This window comes from Pseudorca crassidens, chromosome 13, assembly GCF_039906515.1.
Source record: "Pseudorca crassidens isolate mPseCra1 chromosome 13, mPseCra1.hap1, whole genome shotgun sequence".
NCBI lineage: Eukaryota > Metazoa > Chordata > Mammalia > Artiodactyla > Delphinidae > Pseudorca > Pseudorca crassidens.
Window position 1 is genome coordinate 13,826,765 of NC_090308.1, and position 20,030 is coordinate 13,846,794.

The window sequence follows — 20,030 nt, forward strand, 5'->3', positions numbered from 1 at the left end:
AATCTTTTTTTAAATTTGAGTTTATTTATAATGCCTGAAATCCCAATGAAATTCTTAAATGTTAGTATTTTTCCCATCAATGCAATATATATTTATATATTTTATCACTTAAACTATTATGCAATTATAAGAAGCCTCTGTCTCTTTCAAAAGGTTGGGCAGTTAAAGATCCTGCTGAAGTCTGTGCTTGACCAGTGGAGCCGCCACAAAGTGGCCTTTGATGAGATAAACAGTTACCTCATGGAGGCCAGATACTCTCTCTCCCGATTCCGTCTGCTGACTGGATCTTTAGAAGCTGTGCAGGTTCAGGTGGACAATCTTCAGGTAAGGGATGAATTGAACCCATCCTTAAAATCCTTTTTAATTTGAGAAAAATTTTTTAAAAATGAGCAAATGCAAACATCATCCTGGAATAATTGGTGTATATTGTTTACATTTAATTATTTTAAAAATATTTAAAATTAATTTTACCTGCTTTATTTGTTACATAACCAAACTTGCCTGTGGATACCAAATTCTGGAATAACTGGTATATAACTAAATGATTTTTTTAATCATATAAATATCCCCATGAATGTATTTTATAAAATGATTTTATACGCAAATCAATCTCCTGGATCCATTATTGCTGCCTTTTATATCTTCCCTTTCTCTTATTTATCCTGCTTTTCTAAACACATTCTACAGGATTAAAAAGAAAACAAAGAGAAAAATAGCAAACGTCATAAAATTTTAAACGATTAAGTTGTTTTCTTTGCGTTCAGCAGAATGTCAATGGTGTGTACATGTAATCCTCCTTTTCTAGCACTTAACTGCTTGGTTTCCTGTGTGTCCATCATCAGTGTATTCATCCAGGAGGACATTGCTGCTGTTTGACTTAAACAGCACACTGTCCTGTCTTATGTCACTGCTCTCAATCAGCTACGGCCCTCACTCGCCTGCACACCTGGGCGCTCTCACCTGCCATTGCCCTTTCTCCCTGGCTAAGTAACGCAGCCTATGGGATGGGCAAGTCAGGCCCTGAGGGATGGGATGACAGCCTCGCGTGTCCCTCCTTATATCGGTCCACGTCCCTGGCTTGACAATCAAAGTTTATATGTTGCTGACATGATATGCGTACTTTCTGAAGGGAGTGCCCTTTTTTTGGGTGAGGCAGGAGGGAGGAAGGATAAAATAAGCATATACAGTTTCCTTCTTTTGAGTGTGTGCATGTGCGTGTGTGTGTGTCTGCGCCGCACGGCATGTGGGATCTTAGTTCCCCACCAGGGATCGAACCTGTGCCCCCTCCATTGGAAGTGACGAGTCTTAACCACTGGACCGCCAGGGAAGTCAAAGTACATACAAAATATGTACTTTGTAACCTTGTACATCCAAAGTACAAGGTTAAATGTCTGTAAACCTTAAACTAGTTGTTGCAGATACTAAGAATCATTAAAGCTTATTTTGAGAATAGTAAGTTTAAAAAGACATTTTATAACTTTGAGGAGGTTAGAAGTACTTTTTAATTGAGCTTACTCTGTGTTTCTCATCTTCTATCTTAAGATATGAAAGGACTCAGGGTCTATTCCTTATATATTTTGATTTGATGGCAACCATATATCAGTGGTAAGTGGAGACTGGATTTTTGCAGCCTGCTTCACCTATGGAGTTTTACTAAGAACTGAGTCTATCACTTCAGCAACATTTCCAGGGAAATATCTTTCTTCACTGGTTCTTGGTAGACAACTCCACCAAGCCTATAGCCTGCCTAATAAATATTCTTTGCAAGGAAGAACATCAGAGATAGAACTTAGAGCTGGTACTCAGAAAAGCTATGCCTTCTTAAAGTCTCACTATCAGGAATCTCTGGTAGAGCAACTTTGGGTAAGTAATAAAGCAGAGATCTGGACTTTGACCTTGAGCAGCAAAGAGAACCGCAGTATAATGGATTGCACACCCAGCAGCCCCACACCTTCCTCCTCGACGGTGGACAGGGGCTCCCCGTGTGAGCTTTCCCAGCCGAATTCCAGCTCCCACTCCAAGAAGTCTCAATTGTTAAGAACCCTCCTCACACCCATAAGAACAAACTCATAAAAAAGAAAAAATGGTTATCTAAAGAAAGCTCATAAAGCATTGGGGCAAAGTCATAGTTTTTGTACTTGTATGTTCATATCTATGAAAACAGCTATAAATTACCCTTAAACTTGATCATTAGAATTTTTAGATCCTGTTATGTCATCTGTGGCACATTTCCTTTGGGCAGAATCTTCAAGATGATCTAGAAAAACAGGAAAAGAGCTTACAGAAATTTGGCTCTATCACCAACCAACTGTTAAAAGAGAGTCACCCGCCTGTGACAGAAACTCTTACCGATACACTAAAAGAAGTCAATATGAGGTATGGGACGTGCCGGTTTTACACTGTTGCTCATTATTCATATCACGATCTTATTATAAATAACCATACAATTAGAACACTGGCATTTTGAATTTGAGCTTTATAGGTTCTATTCTATTAATGTTTTCATTTTCACAAAATGAACTCAAGGGTAAGTAAATGTAGTGGAGATACTTAGAAAGGAATTAGAACTGCGGTATACCCCAAGATTGACCTCATCTCTACTACCTACCCTTGAAATATGAGAGTGAAGTGTTACTTTTTATTACGTTCGATAGAAATGAGACATCTGCATTATTTCCATATTCACATGAACCAGGATCATGAAAAATAAAATAGTAAATAACAGCATTTGGTGAGAGGTGGGAATCAGCCCATGAGTGTTGCTATCGTTTCCAGATGGAATCACTTGCTGGAAGAGATTGCAGAGCAGCTGCACGCCAGCAAGGCCCTACTTCAGCTTTGGCAGAGATACAAGGACTACTCCAAACAGTGTGCTGCTACAGTTCAACAGCAGGAGGGTCGAACCAATGAGCTCTTGAAGGCAGCCACTGACAGGGACATCGCGGACGACGAAGTTGCCACATGGATTCAAGATTGCAACGTATGTTCAGGAACTATCGCGTGTTACCAACTTGTCAAGCTTAGACTTCTCAAGTTTAGCAGGGCTGGTGCTGCTGTGTTTAAGCTTTTGTTATGTCTCTATGTGAGACAACTATCCGAAAAGAATTGTTTCAAGTATCAGAGAGGCTGCTAGGTTTTCAGAACACGGTTGCACATGTAACAGATTTAAGAGATCCCCTCCCGTTGTTTTATTTTTAAAGAGTTGTTTTCCCATTTTTCCTAATGGAATACAGTCCATGTGAAAGACTTAGGCTATCTGTTTTTACAGAGATGGTCAATATAAGAAATGACCGTATGAAGAGTAATGTTACATCTTTTAAAATTCCATTGTTCCAAGGTATTGTCCAGTGAGGTCCATTATCTCTTACGTAAGTATCAACATAATAATTTCTTCTAAGAACTTAATGGTAGGAAGAGGTCTTTCTTTCCTGATTTATGGGTATACTTCTTTTTAATAGCTTTTTAATATTTCTCTTTTTCACTGCAGCTGCCAATAACCTACTTAAGGTTTTCAAGAGCAATTCTTCTCTCGTTTCACCTATCACATGCCTCTTACTATTTGTCCTTATTTGTCTCTATTTTAAATAATTTATTTCAAAGACCTTCTTATAAACTTTCCCAAATCAGTTATTAGAATTAGGCAATAAAAAGCACATAAATAAAAGTTTAACCCATTCTAAGACCTTCACATGAAAAATGAATAATCACTTTACAGCTAAAGTTTAAGATTTACAGTAAATTCTGTGCTTTTTGATTTCTCTTTGCACATAGTTTATCTGTATGAAATTTGTCATTTTCAATTTTCAGTCCTCCTTCGTTGAGTTATGCCTGTTCTAGAATCTAGTGTTTGAGATGATTGCTGTGAATTTTCTGATCTCTCTGTCAGGGTTAAAGTTGCCCTTTGTTTTTCCCCTTCTCACTGTAGCCCCTGCACGGGTGTAGCAGGCTCTGCTCTCTGTGTATCTGGTGGGGCACCAGCAACAGGTGGAAGAATCAGTCAGTTGTCATCCCTCAGAGGTAGATGGAAACGAGAAACAGGGAATTTCCACCAGCTTATTAATTTGGAGCATATAAAAGAGTCCCACAAAAAATGGAGGCGAGAGATATCACAGAAAAGAACGGAGATAGAGTCTACCCTTCCTGCCGCTCACCAGAGCCATAGCTAGGGCGCTGCACCCACCAAGAGGGGAGGGTGTACTGTAACCACTAAAATGTGACCGCGCATATAGTTCCTCTCTTGTGTGTATAGTATTAAGTCAAAAAAGGTAAAATGTAGCACTGGGTTTTCAATTTGATATCAATTACATGAAGAGGCAGGAAAAAACTGCCAAAATGTTTTCAGTTATTGGCTCTACTTGTAGATCATGTTTTTCCTTGTTTATATAAGTTTTTCTGCATTTCCCCAATGTCCTACAATGAACCCATGTAGCTTTTACAATAAGAATAGTACATTTTTTTAAATGTTCATACACATACATGTTTTTAAAAATGGAATTCAGTTCTTGATTTTCTTCCTGCAGGTGAAGGTTATTTAGTGTAATAATTTGACAAATAAGAATTGAGTGTTTCTAATTGTTTATAATAAGGAGTACACTTAACATGTTGTTTCATGACGGGCATGTTTTCATCTGCTGTAGGACCTGCTCAAAGGACTGGGGACAGTTAAGGATTCCCTTTTCGTTCTCCATGAGCTGGGAGAGCAACTCAAGCAACAAGTAGATGCCTCGGCAGCATCAGCCATTCAATCTGATCAACTCTGTTTGAGTCAACACTTATGTGCCCTAGAACAGGCTCTTTGCAAACAGCAGACTGTGTTACAGGTACAGCGCTCACATTCACCAGGTGTTATAAATTGGGCATTCTATAAAACCTGGGCATAAACACAGGAAAAGAAAAATTTTTCATCATCGAGGCAATGCCTCCTTCAAGACCAGAAAGTTAAAAACTAAACAAACTTGGAAGCTCCAGTGGGGTCAAGGGAACGTGGGAGTCTTGCACTTTTCTCTACAATGTACTTTTGCCCCCAAATCAGTGCTTCCTTCCACGGTAAAATATGTTCAATTAATAGATATTAAGCGGCTTTAATGTTAACAGTCACGTTTACCTGACAAGTTTTTGCAAGAATCAAAATATATTTCTGTTTGATAATGTAAAAAATAACTTTAATTGGTTAATTAATGGTACGTAGAAGTAATTCTAAGTGTTTAGCAAACTATATAAATAAAAAGAAGAAAATTTAAATTATTGTAGCCTTGTCTTTTTAGGAATGGCATCTTGGGAATGGGAATTTGGCACAAGAATATGAAAAATAATTTTAACATCCACTTGCCCTTTCACTAGATTTCTAAATACCAGTTTTCTTTTGTGAAAAAAAGGCTGGAGTTCTTGACTATGAAACCTTTACCAAGAGTTTAGAAGCTTTGGAAGCCTGGATAGTAGAAGCTGAAGAAATACTACAAGGGCAGGACCCTAGCCACTCGTCTGACCTCTCGACCATCCAAGAAAGGATGGAGGAACTTAAGGTACGTGTGTTCAAATCCTCGTCCCAGATCTTCTATCTTCAAAATCCTAAAGAAAACTCAGAACTCCTGACATACGCCTACTTTCTGTTCCCAAGGATACTCTTGCCAGCTCTGCTTTCCTCTTCTCTTGAGAGGAGTGGTGGCACTGAGCTCAAGCTGATCTCATGGTCCGTGTTGGGAGACCCCCAGGAGCAGAGCTAAGATCCACCTCACTCCTCCTCCTGCCTCTGGTCCCTCCCTGCGCCCAATCCATCACCTCCTTCATAGCTCTTGAACCTCCCATGTCCATCACTACCATCATCCACTCCTACTTTACGCTGTCCGACCTTGCTCAGGGGCCAAGGCCACAGCCTCAGCCTCTGTGGACCTCTTTGCAGCAACCTCTCTCCCTCCAACCTATAGCTGCCAGAATGATCTTTTTCTTTTTTCTTTTTTTTTTTGCGCGGGCCTCTCACCGTCGTGGCTTCTCCCGTTGCGGAGCACAGGCTCCGGACGTGCGGGCTCAGCGGCCATGGCTCACGGGCCCAGCTGCTCCGCGGCATGTGGGATCTTCCCCGACCGGGGCACGAACTCATGTCCCCTGCATCGGCAGGCGGACTCTCAACCACTGTGCCACCAGGGAAGCCCGATCTTTTTCTTTTAAAAGGTTTTACTTAATCATGAATGACTTTACAGTAAATAAAATAACACAATAGACATGCACATTTTATTACTATTATCCCTCTGCTTAAAACCCTCCATGGCTTCCCACTGCTCTCAGGATAAAGATCTGTGTGAAGTATCAAGACCAGCAATAGCTGGCTTCCACCTCCCTAAGGGTCTCGCCTTCACCACCGTCTGTCTCCTTCTCCAGGCACTTGGGAGCTGCAGTGCTTCCCGGCGTCTGTGTGTAAGATGCCCATCCCCCGCTTTCTGAAATCCGTTCCTCGTCCCCAAAAGGCATCAACTCCTGGTCATTTTATTCAGGGTCACTCTCAGAAAGCCTCCCCTTCTGTCCATGGTCAGGCCCCCCAGCGACACAGTTTCATAGCCCAGTGTTATTTTTTTTCAGACTTTCATCGTACCATCATCAAGGATGTTCATGTGATAGGTGACTGCTGTTCTCTCTGCTATTGGAATAGTGTCTTACTCTTTCTGAGCACCAGGAGAGGGACCGTGGCATGTCAGTTTTGTTCACTGCTGATGTCCACCCGTGGAAATTCTGCCATCTAATAGTTTGCTTTTGGCTTCGACAGTTGGCAAGATTTATTCTCTCTTCAGGGTTATGAGCCTTTTGCAGAGCACGCCAAGTGGACACACACAGCCAAAGGTGTCCTGACCTTTTCTCCTGCCTGTAGCCGGTTTCCTAGATGGAGTTACGAATGCCCACAGAACCAGGACAGGCAGCTTTGTCCTGTGTGTGAAGGGAGGAAAGCGATCTGAAAGCATACACTGCTTTCTCAGTTGAGTCTCACTAACTTTGGGGTTGGGATCAAGGACCTAAAACTGAAGCTCTTAAGATAATGGGTGGTGATTTTGGAGCTCAGGTGGGATTGTGTTCCATCCAAGGAGAACCCAACAAGTCGTGTTTACCTGGCTCTACCACTTACTAGCTGGCCTTGAGCAATTTACTTAGTGTCTGTGCCTCTTCTTCCTCATTGTAAATTGGGAATAGTAGTGGTTCTTACCTTATGGGATTGTTTTGAGGATAAAATGAGTTATTACCTGTAAAGCTCTTATAACAATGCTTGGTTCATATGTGCTCAATAAATGTTAGTTAGCTATTACTATTAAAACTAATATTATTATTAAATAATAAAGGAGCAGACTAACATGGATAAATGAAATATAAAGGGTAAGAAATAAGTCCTTTCAGTCATCAGCACAATTTTCATCCTTTATCAGTTCAAGCAAGAATTACTGGGCTTCCCTGGTGGCGCAGTGGTTGAGAGTCCACCTACCGATGCAGGGGACACGGGTTCGTGCCCCGGTCCGGGAGGATCCCACATGCCGCGGAGCGGCTGGGCCCGTGAGCCATGGCCGCTGAGCCTGTGCGTCTGGAGCCTGTGCTCCGCAACAGGAGAGGCCACGGCAGTGAGAGGCCCACGTACGGCAAAAAAAAAAAAGGAATTACTTTTGAGTAAATAAATCAAGTAAATAATACACGTAAACTATTAAATGTTCAATAAGGGGTAGTGAGTAGCTATAGCAACAGCAGCAGCAGCAGCAGTGGAAGCTGATGAGGAGATGCAGCTTTGCTTCCTTGGCAGCACTGGAGATTGCGAGGGGGTGGCCTAGGAATGCAGAGGAGACCAAAGACCAGCTTCTTCCTGAAATCGGAAGATCGCTGTGCACTTTTGAAAGAGCTCTGCCTTTTCTGACCGTGGTGCTAAATCTAGTTTTGCATCTTGCTTTCAGGGACAGATGCTAAAATTCAGCAGCATGGTCCCAGATTTAGACCGGCTAAATGAGCTTGGATACAGGTTGCCCCTAAATGATAAAGAAATCAAAAGGATGCAGAATCTGAACCGGCACTGGTCTCTGATCTCCACCCAGACTACAGAAAGATTCAGGTAGAGTAACCCAGAGATGTTTTGGCCACTCTGAAATATCAGTAGAAATAATAAGTTCATGATTTGTGTATGTTTATAAATTCTAGATCTTTCCAACGTTATTCACACAATTTGAACTAAAAGTGAGAAACTCAAAATGTGAAGTGATTTCCCATGTTTAATGTACTGAATATTGTTTTAATCAAAAAATAAAACTTTTATATAAGAATATATTAAAGATACATAATTTTGTCATTTAAATTTCTTCAATTTTATTTTTCACAAAATTTTACTACCTAACATGAAAGCTTTGTGGAGGTCAAATTAGAATTGGAACAGAGAATATTTAATCTAGTTTTATATGCTGAAGGTATAAGAAAAAAGCAACAGCATCACCATTATTCATTTTCCTTCTTCTGTCAGTAAGTTACAGTCATTTTTGCTACAACATCAAACTTTCTTGGAAAAATGTGAAACATGGATGGAATTCCTAGTTCAAACAGAACAGAAGTTAGCAGTAGAGATTTCAGGCAATTATCAGCCTCTTTTGGAGCAGCAGAGAGCACATGAGGTAAGTTATGCCAGTACATTTTTGGGTGATAAAATTGTTTTAGGCCTTGTAAGATGCTGCAAAATGCCATGTGGAAGAATGAAAGTCCTGTAATGTGTGCTGAATCTGCTCAAATGCCTTCTTTCTTAAGCTTGAAGTTTCGATATCTTAGTCACAAAAATGCAGTCCAGTCTTTATTCCATAGTTGGTTATAAGCATGGGGCAGGCTTCAGTACCCTGCGAGGTATGGTGCCAGAATTGTGGTAAGATAATTTCCCAGTTGAATTACAGACTACACTAATGTTGTCAAGGCTAGTTTCATTAAGAGATTATGCTTTGATCAAAAGTCTTTGATAAATAAAAATTGTGAGTTCTTTAAAAAACAGATACATATTTTATACTAGGAAATCAAACTACCAAATATCTCCAGGTGTGCCTCTTGATCAAATTGCATTATAATCATTTCTCAAGAAACATCGAGAAAGAATTAGATACAAAAACAAATTAATCGGGCTTCCCTGGTGGCGCAGTGGTTGAGAGTCCGCCTGCCGATGCAGGGGACGCGGGTTCGTGCCCCGGTCCGGGAAGATCCCACATGCCGTGGAGCGGCTAGACGCGTGAGCCATGGCCGCTGAGCCTGCGCGTCCGGGGCCTGTGCTCTGCAACGGGAGAGGCCACAACAGTGAGAGGCCCACGTGCCACAAAAAAAAAAAAAAATTGTTTCACTACTAAAAAAGCTCAAGAGAAAATCTTTCAGATTTTCACTGTTTTTTAAACAGCTTTATTGAGATAGAATTCTATATCATACAATTCACCTATTTATAATTTAATGATTTTTATTATATTTCCAGAGTTATACAACCATCACCACAATCAATTTTAGACTATTGCCATAACTCCCCCCAAAAGCTCCATACTCATTAGCAATCACTCCGCATCTCCTTTCAATCCCCCCAGCCCTAGGTAGCCACTGATCTCTGTGGATTCACCTACTCTGGATGTTTCATATAAATGAGATCAGGTCATCTACTGTCTTTTATGACTGGCTTCTTTCCTCTTAGCATAATGTTTTCAAGGTTGACCCATGCTGCAGTATGTATGAGTACTGTGTTCCTTTTTATTGCTGGATAGTATTCCATTAAATGGATAGACCACATTTTATTGTATTCATCATCAGTTAGTGGGTATCTGGGTCACCTCCACTTTGGGGCTATTATGAATAATGCTGCAATGAACAAAATTCTGGTACCAGCTTTTGTATGGACATATATTTTCCATACAAAATATATGTGGGATCTTCCCGGACCGGGGCACGAACCCGTGTCCCCTGCATCGGCAGGCGGACTCTCAACCACTGCGCCACCAGGGAAGCCCTAGTAGTGAAACAATTTTATTAACTGAGTTAAATTGAAAAACAGTGAGTTTATAAAAAGGGTGGATTTTTTTCCATTCTTCAACTTTTTAAAAGGTCTTAAGTGATTCTCTGTCTGAAAATGGACCATATTCTGCATATTAAAAAAAAAACAATACAAATTATGTGTTAACTAACTTTATTAGGTGATTTTGAAAGGAAGAAGGGAAACATAATTCTACCTTTAGTCACTTAGTTTTAGTAAACAAAAACTAAACTGTATCTTTAAGTTTATCTTAATTGATGGTTTAAAAATATTCTTACATTGCAGGTTTTCATATACAACCTGATTCAGCTGGAAATATTTTTCATAGTCTCACTTGAACCAGAATTTTTGGAAAGTTATTGGAGAACTGGTCACTAAAATTAGGAACTCTAAATTATGTTTTTCTTTTTTAAAAATAACAGTTGTTTCAAGCAGAGATGTTCAGTCGTCAACAGATTTTACACTCGATCATTGTTGATGGACAGCATCTTCTAGAACAAGGTCAAGTTGATGACAGGTAGGATCTTCGATATATTATTATGAAGAAAGGTTCCAGTAAATTAGCCATTTTCTTTTGAGTGAGCAGGTTAGAGGGCATAGAGCCCATCTTCCTAAGGCAATTGTACTGGAGAGGAGCCTCAGAAATGGGAGGAAAGACTTGTCTGAATCTCTGAAGTGACTAAGTATTGAATCTTTTTAAAGAAGTGCTATTATATTACATGAAGGACATAGAGTCATTGGAAATCACCTAGCCAACCTTCACTTGTTGTCTGTAGGGGACTAGAATTAATGAATAGATCAGAATGAATTGTGTCAGTGATGTATCAGTGGTTTGTCAACAGATGCTTCTAATGTTCTCATATGATAACAGAAATTTTATTCCTCAGAGGAGCATAGAGATCACTAGACCATCTCTCTTGTTTACAAATGAAAACTTGAGGCCCAGAAATGTGAACTGATTTGACCAAGGTCACATAACTAAGTAGCAATAGCATCAAGCCTACCACTCGTGTACCTTGTCTTTAGTCAGGACCAGCCAGGTTTCCTATACCATGATAACACCTCCACATTTGACAATGGTTTGCTGACCTAAGTCAGATTGCACTCACCCTGAAACCCTGCTTCGTCTTTATTACTTAGCAGATTATCTCTGTATTAAAAATGCAGAGGGAAAATCTAGCTCCTCTTCAGATTTATGGCGTATGAATTGGCAATTTCGTGCTATATTTACATTTCCTAGTAACAGGGTTCACTCTACCCCATTACTTTCTGTGGTGGTATTTGGCACACAAACCTCATTTATTTTATCACATATGTATGTCCTTTCCATATTTAAAACAGTAGTTGTGATTATAATTAACTTAGTTTTTTTTTTCCAAAAAAATAGAAAATAAGTCATTATTTTTATTAAGAGCTTTTTTTTAAAAGTTTTGGAAACAATTTCAGTTTTAAGTGGATGTTTCTTTGGAAGTACATGAAAGATTTTCATGATTAAACTTGGAACAACAAAATGTGATGCCATATTTATTCTATCCTAAGGAAGCCAAACTTAAATGTGAGCTTTACTAAGAATTTAAGGCCTTCAAAATAAGACACAGTCAAGTGCAATTAACTTATCTTTTGCTTTATCCTCCCTACTCTGTAACAATATTATAAAAGCTTGAGTCATTAAGTAAAATAAAATGTAAAATTCATGCTCAAGCCAACATCTATTAAATTTTAAATGTTAGCAGGGAAAAACACCAAAGAGATGAAAATGGGAGGATGGGAACCAAGGGTAACTTTGAAAGTTGCAAGTGAAAAAAATCACAGATGAGAGCCTGTTGACAAATAGGAAGGTCCTAGATTACAAATGTATTGCGTTTTAAAAGTTCGTATATACGTTTTGTTTTTGAAAGTTCAAGTTCAGCATTGAGCCCAGTGTCAGGTTTTGAGTCGTTCTTCATGCTGACAGGTAGCTCAGAGCAGCGTGGTTCTACAAAGTGAGGATGGAGGCTCCAAAGAGACCCTGGATGGCTAGCTGATAGTGAAGCAATATATAGGGTACTCTTCTCCAAGCCCTGGAGTTAGATGTTTTCAGAGATGATAGATGCTTGTAACTTTTAGGGAAGTCTCATGAACCTAATTCATCATATTTGGTTCTACTGAAATTAGATTATAAATATCAGAATTGCCTCTCAAAACCAGAAGCACTTAATGACATATTTGGTTACAAAATCAAAGTTTATGGTGGCCCTCGATAATAAGAGGTATCAAGAATATAGGAGCCCAGGACGGTAAATCCCACTCAGAGCAGAAGCCCCCCACAGGAGGGAAGAAAAGCAAGACTAGTAACATAGAGAATGAGCAAGTAATGTTACACTTTAGTACTAAAATGTGTGAGTAACACTGTAATCTACAAAGACACTCATTCTATTTGATCCTGGACAAACCAGTTCTAAAGCCACAGTTGGATGTTAAGGAAAACATAATAAAAAACTACCAACATTTTTTAAAGGTAGTAAACAGAGGTAGGAAGAACCAACTACAAGATCTGAGATGAGTTAGCCTGAAATTGAGAAAGCGTAAATAAAATTTAATATCTCTAAGTATATGCACAACCTTTATTCAGAAAATGATGACTAGATAGTTTTCATTTTGCTAAGAACAAGTGAAGTGGGCTTAACACGTTAGAAGGCATGATTTAGATGAGTTTGTGAAATCTGCTAAAGATTAGGACTGTCTACTGCGAGGGAATACTGAGAGTTTATGGAGTACAGTTTTTAAAAATATTTTTACGTAACATAGTTTTATTTAAATGGTTTATGATTCCAGCTAAAGTAACCCAGTCTTGTTCATCCAAAGTGACTTATAATTGTAGCTGAAGACAGAGGTTGTAAATAAGCTGGGCCCCTCCTTTCCTGCTGTTGCGTACACAGGATGCTGCCACGTGCTGCATACATTGCTACAGGCACGTTCAGGGGGCCGTTCGCATCGTAGCTGCTGCCCTACACTCTGTTCCCTCTTATGCACTCTGAGAGAGGGTAAATGACAGTTGACCTTACAGATATGTCTTCCACCTGTGCTAAGATGTGAACACACTCACCATTTGCAAACACTGATAGCTTAACTGTTATTAATTTTTTAAATTACTTTCAGTAGACCTGATAACAGATCATGGCGTGATATATGAAAACCTCTGCCCTAGATCAGTGCTCTCTTAGGGCTTAGGGTCATCAAGCATGTGTGTATGTGTATATGTGTGTATGTGTGTATCGGTTGATCATGTAACTACATCCAGGATAACGGTGGTTTTCCTTATGTAACTATTTCTTCACCAGGGATGAGTTCAACCTCAAGTTGACCCTTCTCAGTAATCAGTGGCAGGGCGTGATACGCAGAGCCCAGCAGAGGCGGGGCATCATTGACAGCCAGATCCGCCAGTGGCAGCGCTATCAGGAGATGGCGGAAAAGCTTCGGAAATGGTTGGTTGAAGTGTCCTATCTCCCCGTGAGTGGTCTCGGAAGTGTCCCAATACCACTGCAGCAAGCAAGGACCCTCTTTGATGAAGTGCAGGTAAGGTGCAAAACAGGCGGTTTTTAAACCTCTTCTGCATTTCCGCTGCACACTTTACCCTGGCCTCGGTTCCTCAGAAGGATATTGGAGTGACACTGGAATGAGGACAAGCATTGTTCTCAAATGTCAACAGAAATATATAAAATGATGGCATTACAAAGTCCATATTTAACAATGAAAGTAGGGCGAGTCCCAGCCTCTCACAAAGACTGACTCCATTTCACCCACCAAGGCCTCCCAGCAGCTCAGTGAATCCCAGCGTGGATGGAAAGGCAATGACAAGGAAAGGAAAACTTTGCACTGATTATACATATTTCACTCATGAGCAGTTTAACTGAAGTATTCCAGAAAAGATGAAAGACTCAGTCCTGTGTGAGCTGTTTATCCATTCCCCTTACTTTCCCCAGCCTGGGAGTTTGGGAGTCCATCCTCTTAGATGGAGACCACCACACTCTCTCATCAGTCCCTCCCAGTATATTTCATAGGCTCCTCTTGTTTTGAAGGTCACTGTTCTCTGCTTCCTTTCTCCTCCTTGCTTCTCTGGGAAACCTCATCTATACACGTGGCTTCCACTACTCCCTACCAGCAGAGAAGGGTCAAGTTGGTATCTTCTGGTCACATTCACCTCCTGAGCCTCCAACTCATGTATTCAACCCCCTTTTAGCTTTATATCTATGTGTATCACAGACATAATATACTCCATGGTTCCAATAGAGCCTGTGATCTCTGGATCAACCATTCTCCACCAGTCCATTCCACGTGTCCAAACCGAGGAAACATCACCGGCTATCTGGTCTATCAGTCAGCAACCCAGAGTCATTCTAGAGCTATACTCTTCATTTTATCTCCCTCCCCATATCTTATATTCCTCAAGTCTCCATCCCTACTGCCACTACCTTAGATTAGGTGCTCATGGTTTCTTGCCTAGATAGACAATAGCTTCCTAACCTGTCTTAAAGTATCCAATATATGGCCTTCCATTCCATTTTCTACCCCACCACTTAATACTCTTCCATGAATCTCAGTCACTTTTACTATAAAAACCAAATTCCTGTGCAAGGTGTGGTCTGGCGTCATCTTCTCCCACTCTCTTACGGGAATCCTATACTCCAGCCGCTGAAAACTAAGTCCAGTGTCCTGAATTCATCATATTTATCCTGTATAGCAGATTTGCCCACCCTATTTCTCTGCGTAGAAGATGTCTTCTCCCTGAGTCCTGGCTCTCATCACAGCAGATCCTTCTTAATCTGGTTGTGTTCCTGTGTCTTTCAAGACTCGTGAAGGCTTCACCATTTGAAGAAGCCTCCCTGTGCACCCAGCGTGGGTCAGATGTCCCTCTGTGCCCCTGTGCATCAGTCTCATAGAGCAGTTTTCCTATTGCATCGTGATTGCGTTTAACTTGGGAGCAGAAACTAAGCTTTCTGTGTGGAATTCTCATTTATTTATACATTGCTTCACTCAGGCCCAAAGTACTGGGTCAGTAAAGCTTTTTGGAAAAAAGAGGGCATGTTATGCATGCAAAATTTTAGGATTATTTAAAAATACTTATAATGGGGAAATGGTAAAGAGAAGGATGAGAAAGTAAAAATCTACGCTTTCTTTCAGTTCAAAGAAAAAGTGTTCCTGCGACAGCAAGGCAGCTACATTCTCACTGTGGAGGCTGGCAAACAGCTCCTGCTTTCTGCCGACGGTGCAGCTGAGGCTGCCTTGCAGGCTGAACTCGCTGAAATCCAAGAGAGATGGAGATCAGCCAGTGTGCATCTGGAGGAGCAGAAGAAAAAACTGGCCTTCTTGTTGCAGGTAAGTTCGGCTCTTTCCTCCTGTAGGCCCAATGCAGTTTAAAAAGCCCTTTATTACTCAGCCATAAAAAGAAACGAAATTGAGTTATTTGCAGTGAGGTGGATGGACCTAGAGTCTGTCATACAGAGTGAAGTAAGTCAGAAAGAGAAAAACAAATACCGTATGCTAACACATACACATGGAATCTAAAAAAAAAAATGGTCTGAAGAACCTAGGAGCAGGACAGGAATAAAGACGCAGATGTAGAGAATAGACTTGAGGACACAGGGAAAGGGAAGGGTAAGCTGGGACGAAGTGAGAGAGTGGCATGGCCATATATACACTACCAAATGTAAAATAGATAGCTAGTGGGAAGCAGCCGCATAGCACAGGGAGATCAGCTCGGTGCTTTGTGACCACCTAGAGGGGTGGGATAGGGAGGGAGGGAGGGAGACACAAGAGGGAGGGGATACGGGGATATATGTATATGTATAGCCGATTCACTTTGTTATAAAACAGAACCTAACACACCATTGTAAAGCAATTATACTCCAATAAAGATGTTAAAAAAAAAGCCCTTTTAATAGTTGTGCTGCTTCCTCAACGTTGTTATCCTGCAAATCAAATAATGCAGATCATTACGTCAGACCCTGCAGTATTTTGATCCCCTGTGTCCTGTTTAGGACGTTGTCCTGTCTTGCATGAACTAGAAAAGTTGCCCAATTTTCAGCAGGTGGTCTTTCAGGAAAATCCCCCAACAAAGTCGTTTTAAGTCTAGTAAGACCATCCAAGCAATGAATTCTGATTCATGGCCAGTGCTCAGCCAGAAGCCATGAGATGACTTTATAAATCTAGACAAGAATGCAAAGAGTAGATTCCACTCCCTAATCTAAGACTCTAAAGTGGTTTTCAAGATTGATGTCTCTTCTTTTATAGCAGGGAAAAACCTATCCAAGAAGATACTCTTGATTTGATCTTAGCTTATCCAAGCAAGTTGCTATGAGATAAAATCTCCAGGAGGTATATTAAACCTTTAGTTGGATACAGATAGCAGACTGATCACACAGCAAGGTTAGGGAAATGTAGGTTTAGCAGACCTCCCACAGTATGCTTTTCTCCCTCGCTTTCCAATTCCTTGCATAAGACACGATGAAAGCAGCAGTTGAATTAAGGCATAGACTCTAAACTCAAATAAACCCAAGTTAAAACCATTAAGAAACCAAGTAACCTGGTTAACTCAACCTATCAAAGCCTCAATTTCCTCATCTGTAGAGTGGGTATGACTACATCTCTTTCATAGGGCATTGTGAGGTTTTAATGAAATAATGGAAGCAAATCATGTATCAGAGTACCTGGTACATACTGAGTACTCAGTAAATGATGGTAATTATTGTTGTTTAGATTATTCTCATTTTGAAATTGAACATGACTAAATACTGAAGTTTTATATATGTTGATAATCACCAACACTTCAATAAGATTATTAAATTTGGACTGTCACTTTTTGGATCAGAGGTAATAACTAAAGCTAATGAAACACATTTTGCTTTTTTTAATGCTTAAAGTATGCGCATTCATTGGGTTATTCTACTGAATTTTCTTTACTATATGGGGATATATGTATACATGTGGCTGATTCACTTCGTTGTACGGTGGAAACTAGCATAGCATTGTAAGGCAATTATACTCCAATAAAGATGTTAAAAAAAATAAAATGCTGAAAAAAAAATAATATATCACCTTCTGTGTAGGAAGCAATCAATCAGAAATGCCACCCAACATATGTTAGAGAACGAACCATTTTTGCACACAGCACAATTCATCAGTAATCCGACATGCCTGATTCTTTCTTCTTCTTTTTTTGCTTTCAGGAAAGGATTAAAAACATTGTAAATCATTCTGCAGAGAACATGTTAATCATATCTTTTTCTTTATTTGTGATTGACGTTTGGACACGTTTCTAAGACTTAATAAGGCGAGATGGCTGAGTCACTACATTTGCTTTTCTTGTTAGTCTATCTGTTGGTGTATAAAACATCCACTTTGATAGATGTTTGCAGACCGTAACATTTAGTTGTTTCCTTATAATTCATGTAGTAAAAAAGACTTGGTTATAGCTTCAGAATCTAAGCCATCCTGGAAAGGGGAATCCCTGTTCTCTTGTTAAAGTTTTATTTTCTTTTGGATCATACACTGGATCCTGTTTGCCTAAAAAGGAATTTATGGAGCTAAATTCTAATGTTTATACAGCCTTGTTTTACTGTATCTTTTCACCGTAGCTATAAAGCTTACATATTTTTAGCTTTTAATTAAATGCTGAGTAAATATGCCAAAAACAGTCATTATAATTCTATGCCTTGCATGTTTACCCGCTTCACTATTGCCTCTTACTTTCGTTAGGAAGAATAAAAAGCTGACCTTTTCTCTTTTAGATCAATGAACATTTCTTGCCTGCGTGTTCAGAGATTTCAGTGTGTGATGATTTAATTGAGGATGTTGTTCAGTTTAAGCAAAAGAGGATCTTTTGTCTACCCTCACTGTGCTTAGCGTTGATGGACTAAGTGTAGCCTGGGAACACCGAGATCTTTTTTTTGTTTGTTTTTGTTTTTGCGGTACACGGGCCTCTCACTGTTGTGGCCTCTCCCGTTGCGGAGCACAGGCTCCGGACGCGCAGGCTCAGCGGCCATGGCTCACGGGCCCAGCCGCTCCGCGGCATGTGGGATCTTCCCGGACCGGGGCACGAACCCGTGTCCCCTGCATCAGCAGGCGGACTCTCAACCACTGTGCCACCAGGGAAGCCCCCGAGATCTTTTACTAAAGCAGAATTGGAACAAATCTGTCCAAAATAGACATTTGGGGCTTTTGTTTTGGGGGTCTTGTTTTTGTTCTTTCTGGTGAATGGGAAGAGGGAATGAGGTTATGTACTCTAGGAAGTTCCTCGAAGGAATTTTAAAGAGAAATGAGAACTTTGGGCCAAACTCTCAGTTTATTTAGAAACCAAAAGACATTATGAGCAGGGAGGCACTGTAGCTAGCGCTTCTTAAAGAAGACAGTTGTAACAGCATCATGCATTGCTGTGCTGAAAATAAGGCATCGGGAGAGAAGATAGGAAGAGCCGAGACAGGAAAAGACCAGTGACGAAAGATGATGAAAGGGAAAATGTGAAGGGAAATGCAGCAGAATTTGGCTCCAGGCTAACTACTAAAAGCAACTCAAGTTGTCTCTCTTTGGAGCTCAGTAATTTAAGTTGAAGGGATGGTTACTGGGGAGGGGGAGGCCAGGAATGGGAGGTATTGGACAAAATGAAGGAGATGTGTTTAGTTGAATTTAATTGGCACTGAGACACCAGATGTGGGCTAATTTGTAGATAGGCTGCTGTAAAGAATAAAGTCTCCATCATGGTTCCTCTCATTTTTCTCTTTTCTTTTTTAATTACTTAAGAAATACATGTCTCTGAAAAAGATGTAGGTAATAATTGAAGCATAGAGAGTAAAAAATGAAATTTCCCCTACAGCACCACCCAAATCCTAGAATCTTCCCCAGAAGGAACGCTTGTTACCTTTGGCGTGTAACCTTCCAAAACACAAGCACATCACGTATGTTTTCTTTTGTCAGTACATAGGGATCTCCACATTCCACACCACCATTCTGTCCTTCAGAACACTTACCAGTAGCTGGCATATAAGGTGTACATTTAAAAAATTGTGCATTATTTTTCTTCCTCTACTTTTTTCCTTTGGATAGGTGTTATGTTTTACACATTTAGCCCTTTGTTACATATGTTTCAGTACCATCAAGAGAAAGCCGGTCAAATGCCATGCTTTTTAGAGTTATGTGTTTCTACTTCTGTAACAATTCAAATCTAAGTGGCTCAGACTGTTTATATATTGAATTGAATCAGAGTCAGGGTTATATTATTTTTACATTTCATGTCACTTCTCATACCTATATGTATTTTCACCCTGAAAGAGATTTCATATCCTCTTTTCTATCCTTTAGAGTGCATTGAGATAGTGTAGACATTAGTGCCATTATGGGTGGAGTTAGGAAAGAGGCAAAGGACTGTGTTCATACTCTCACCTCTGCAGATATATTTGGATTCAAGTAACATTTTTGAGTACCCGTAATATTCTGGGTGTCTAGTACTTGGTGTCTTGGCAACCATCGTTTCCTTTAATTCTTTAATACAATTATAGAGAGTTTGTGTATCATTTCAGTTTTCATAAGCAACACATAGTGCATTACCTGCTTGCAGTCACCCAGATGATGAGAACCGTCCAGTTTAGAACTCAGCTCTTCCCATGCTCCCCCCTGTAGCGTGAGTGTGGGCGCTTTCACAGTATTCATCAGTGTAACTTTAATTCTTTCTCTGGGAATTGAGAAGAGAGTTTTTCTTGTTTTCCAACTTCCTGCTCCTTAAAAATCCATGAAATTTCTTTTGCTTCCCATTATAGGACTGGGAAAAATGTGAGAACGGAATAGCTGATTCTCTGGAGAAACTACGAACCTTCAAAAAGAGGCTCTCCCCACCTCTGCCCGATCACCACGACGGGCTCCACGCGGAGCAGATGCGTGGCAAGGTAAATCGCTGGGCTGAGCTTTTAACCGGCAACTACTTGTGCTTCCAGTGTAATAACGCCTTTGAAAGCATGCTTCAGTCAAGCTCCTATGAATGTCTGCATGTAGGTGCAAGTTT

The 20,030-nt window shown here is 40.2% G+C and overlaps 1 protein-coding gene across 2 annotated transcripts in view; it reads left to right on the top strand.

Annotated features, from left to right (window-relative positions):
• SYNE1 (spectrin repeat containing nuclear envelope protein 1) overlaps window positions 1-20,030 on the top strand; it is a 456,348-nt gene that overhangs the window by 359,546 nt on the left and 76,772 nt on the right. For both annotated transcript variants that reach the window (XM_067701747.1, XM_067701745.1), the window contains 11 exons: window positions 154-324; window positions 2,243-2,376; window positions 2,776-2,980; window positions 4,638-4,820; window positions 5,376-5,522; window positions 7,920-8,074; window positions 8,477-8,624; window positions 10,423-10,517; window positions 13,321-13,555; window positions 15,161-15,355; window positions 19,789-19,914. In XM_067701747.1, coding sequence (XP_067557848.1) covers window positions 154-324; window positions 2,243-2,376; window positions 2,776-2,980; window positions 4,638-4,820; window positions 5,376-5,522; window positions 7,920-8,074; window positions 8,477-8,624; window positions 10,423-10,517; window positions 13,321-13,555; window positions 15,161-15,355; window positions 19,789-19,914 — 1,794 coding nt within the window. The remainder of the gene's footprint in view (window positions 1-153; window positions 325-2,242; window positions 2,377-2,775; window positions 2,981-4,637; window positions 4,821-5,375; window positions 5,523-7,919; window positions 8,075-8,476; window positions 8,625-10,422; window positions 10,518-13,320; window positions 13,556-15,160; window positions 15,356-19,788; window positions 19,915-20,030) is intronic.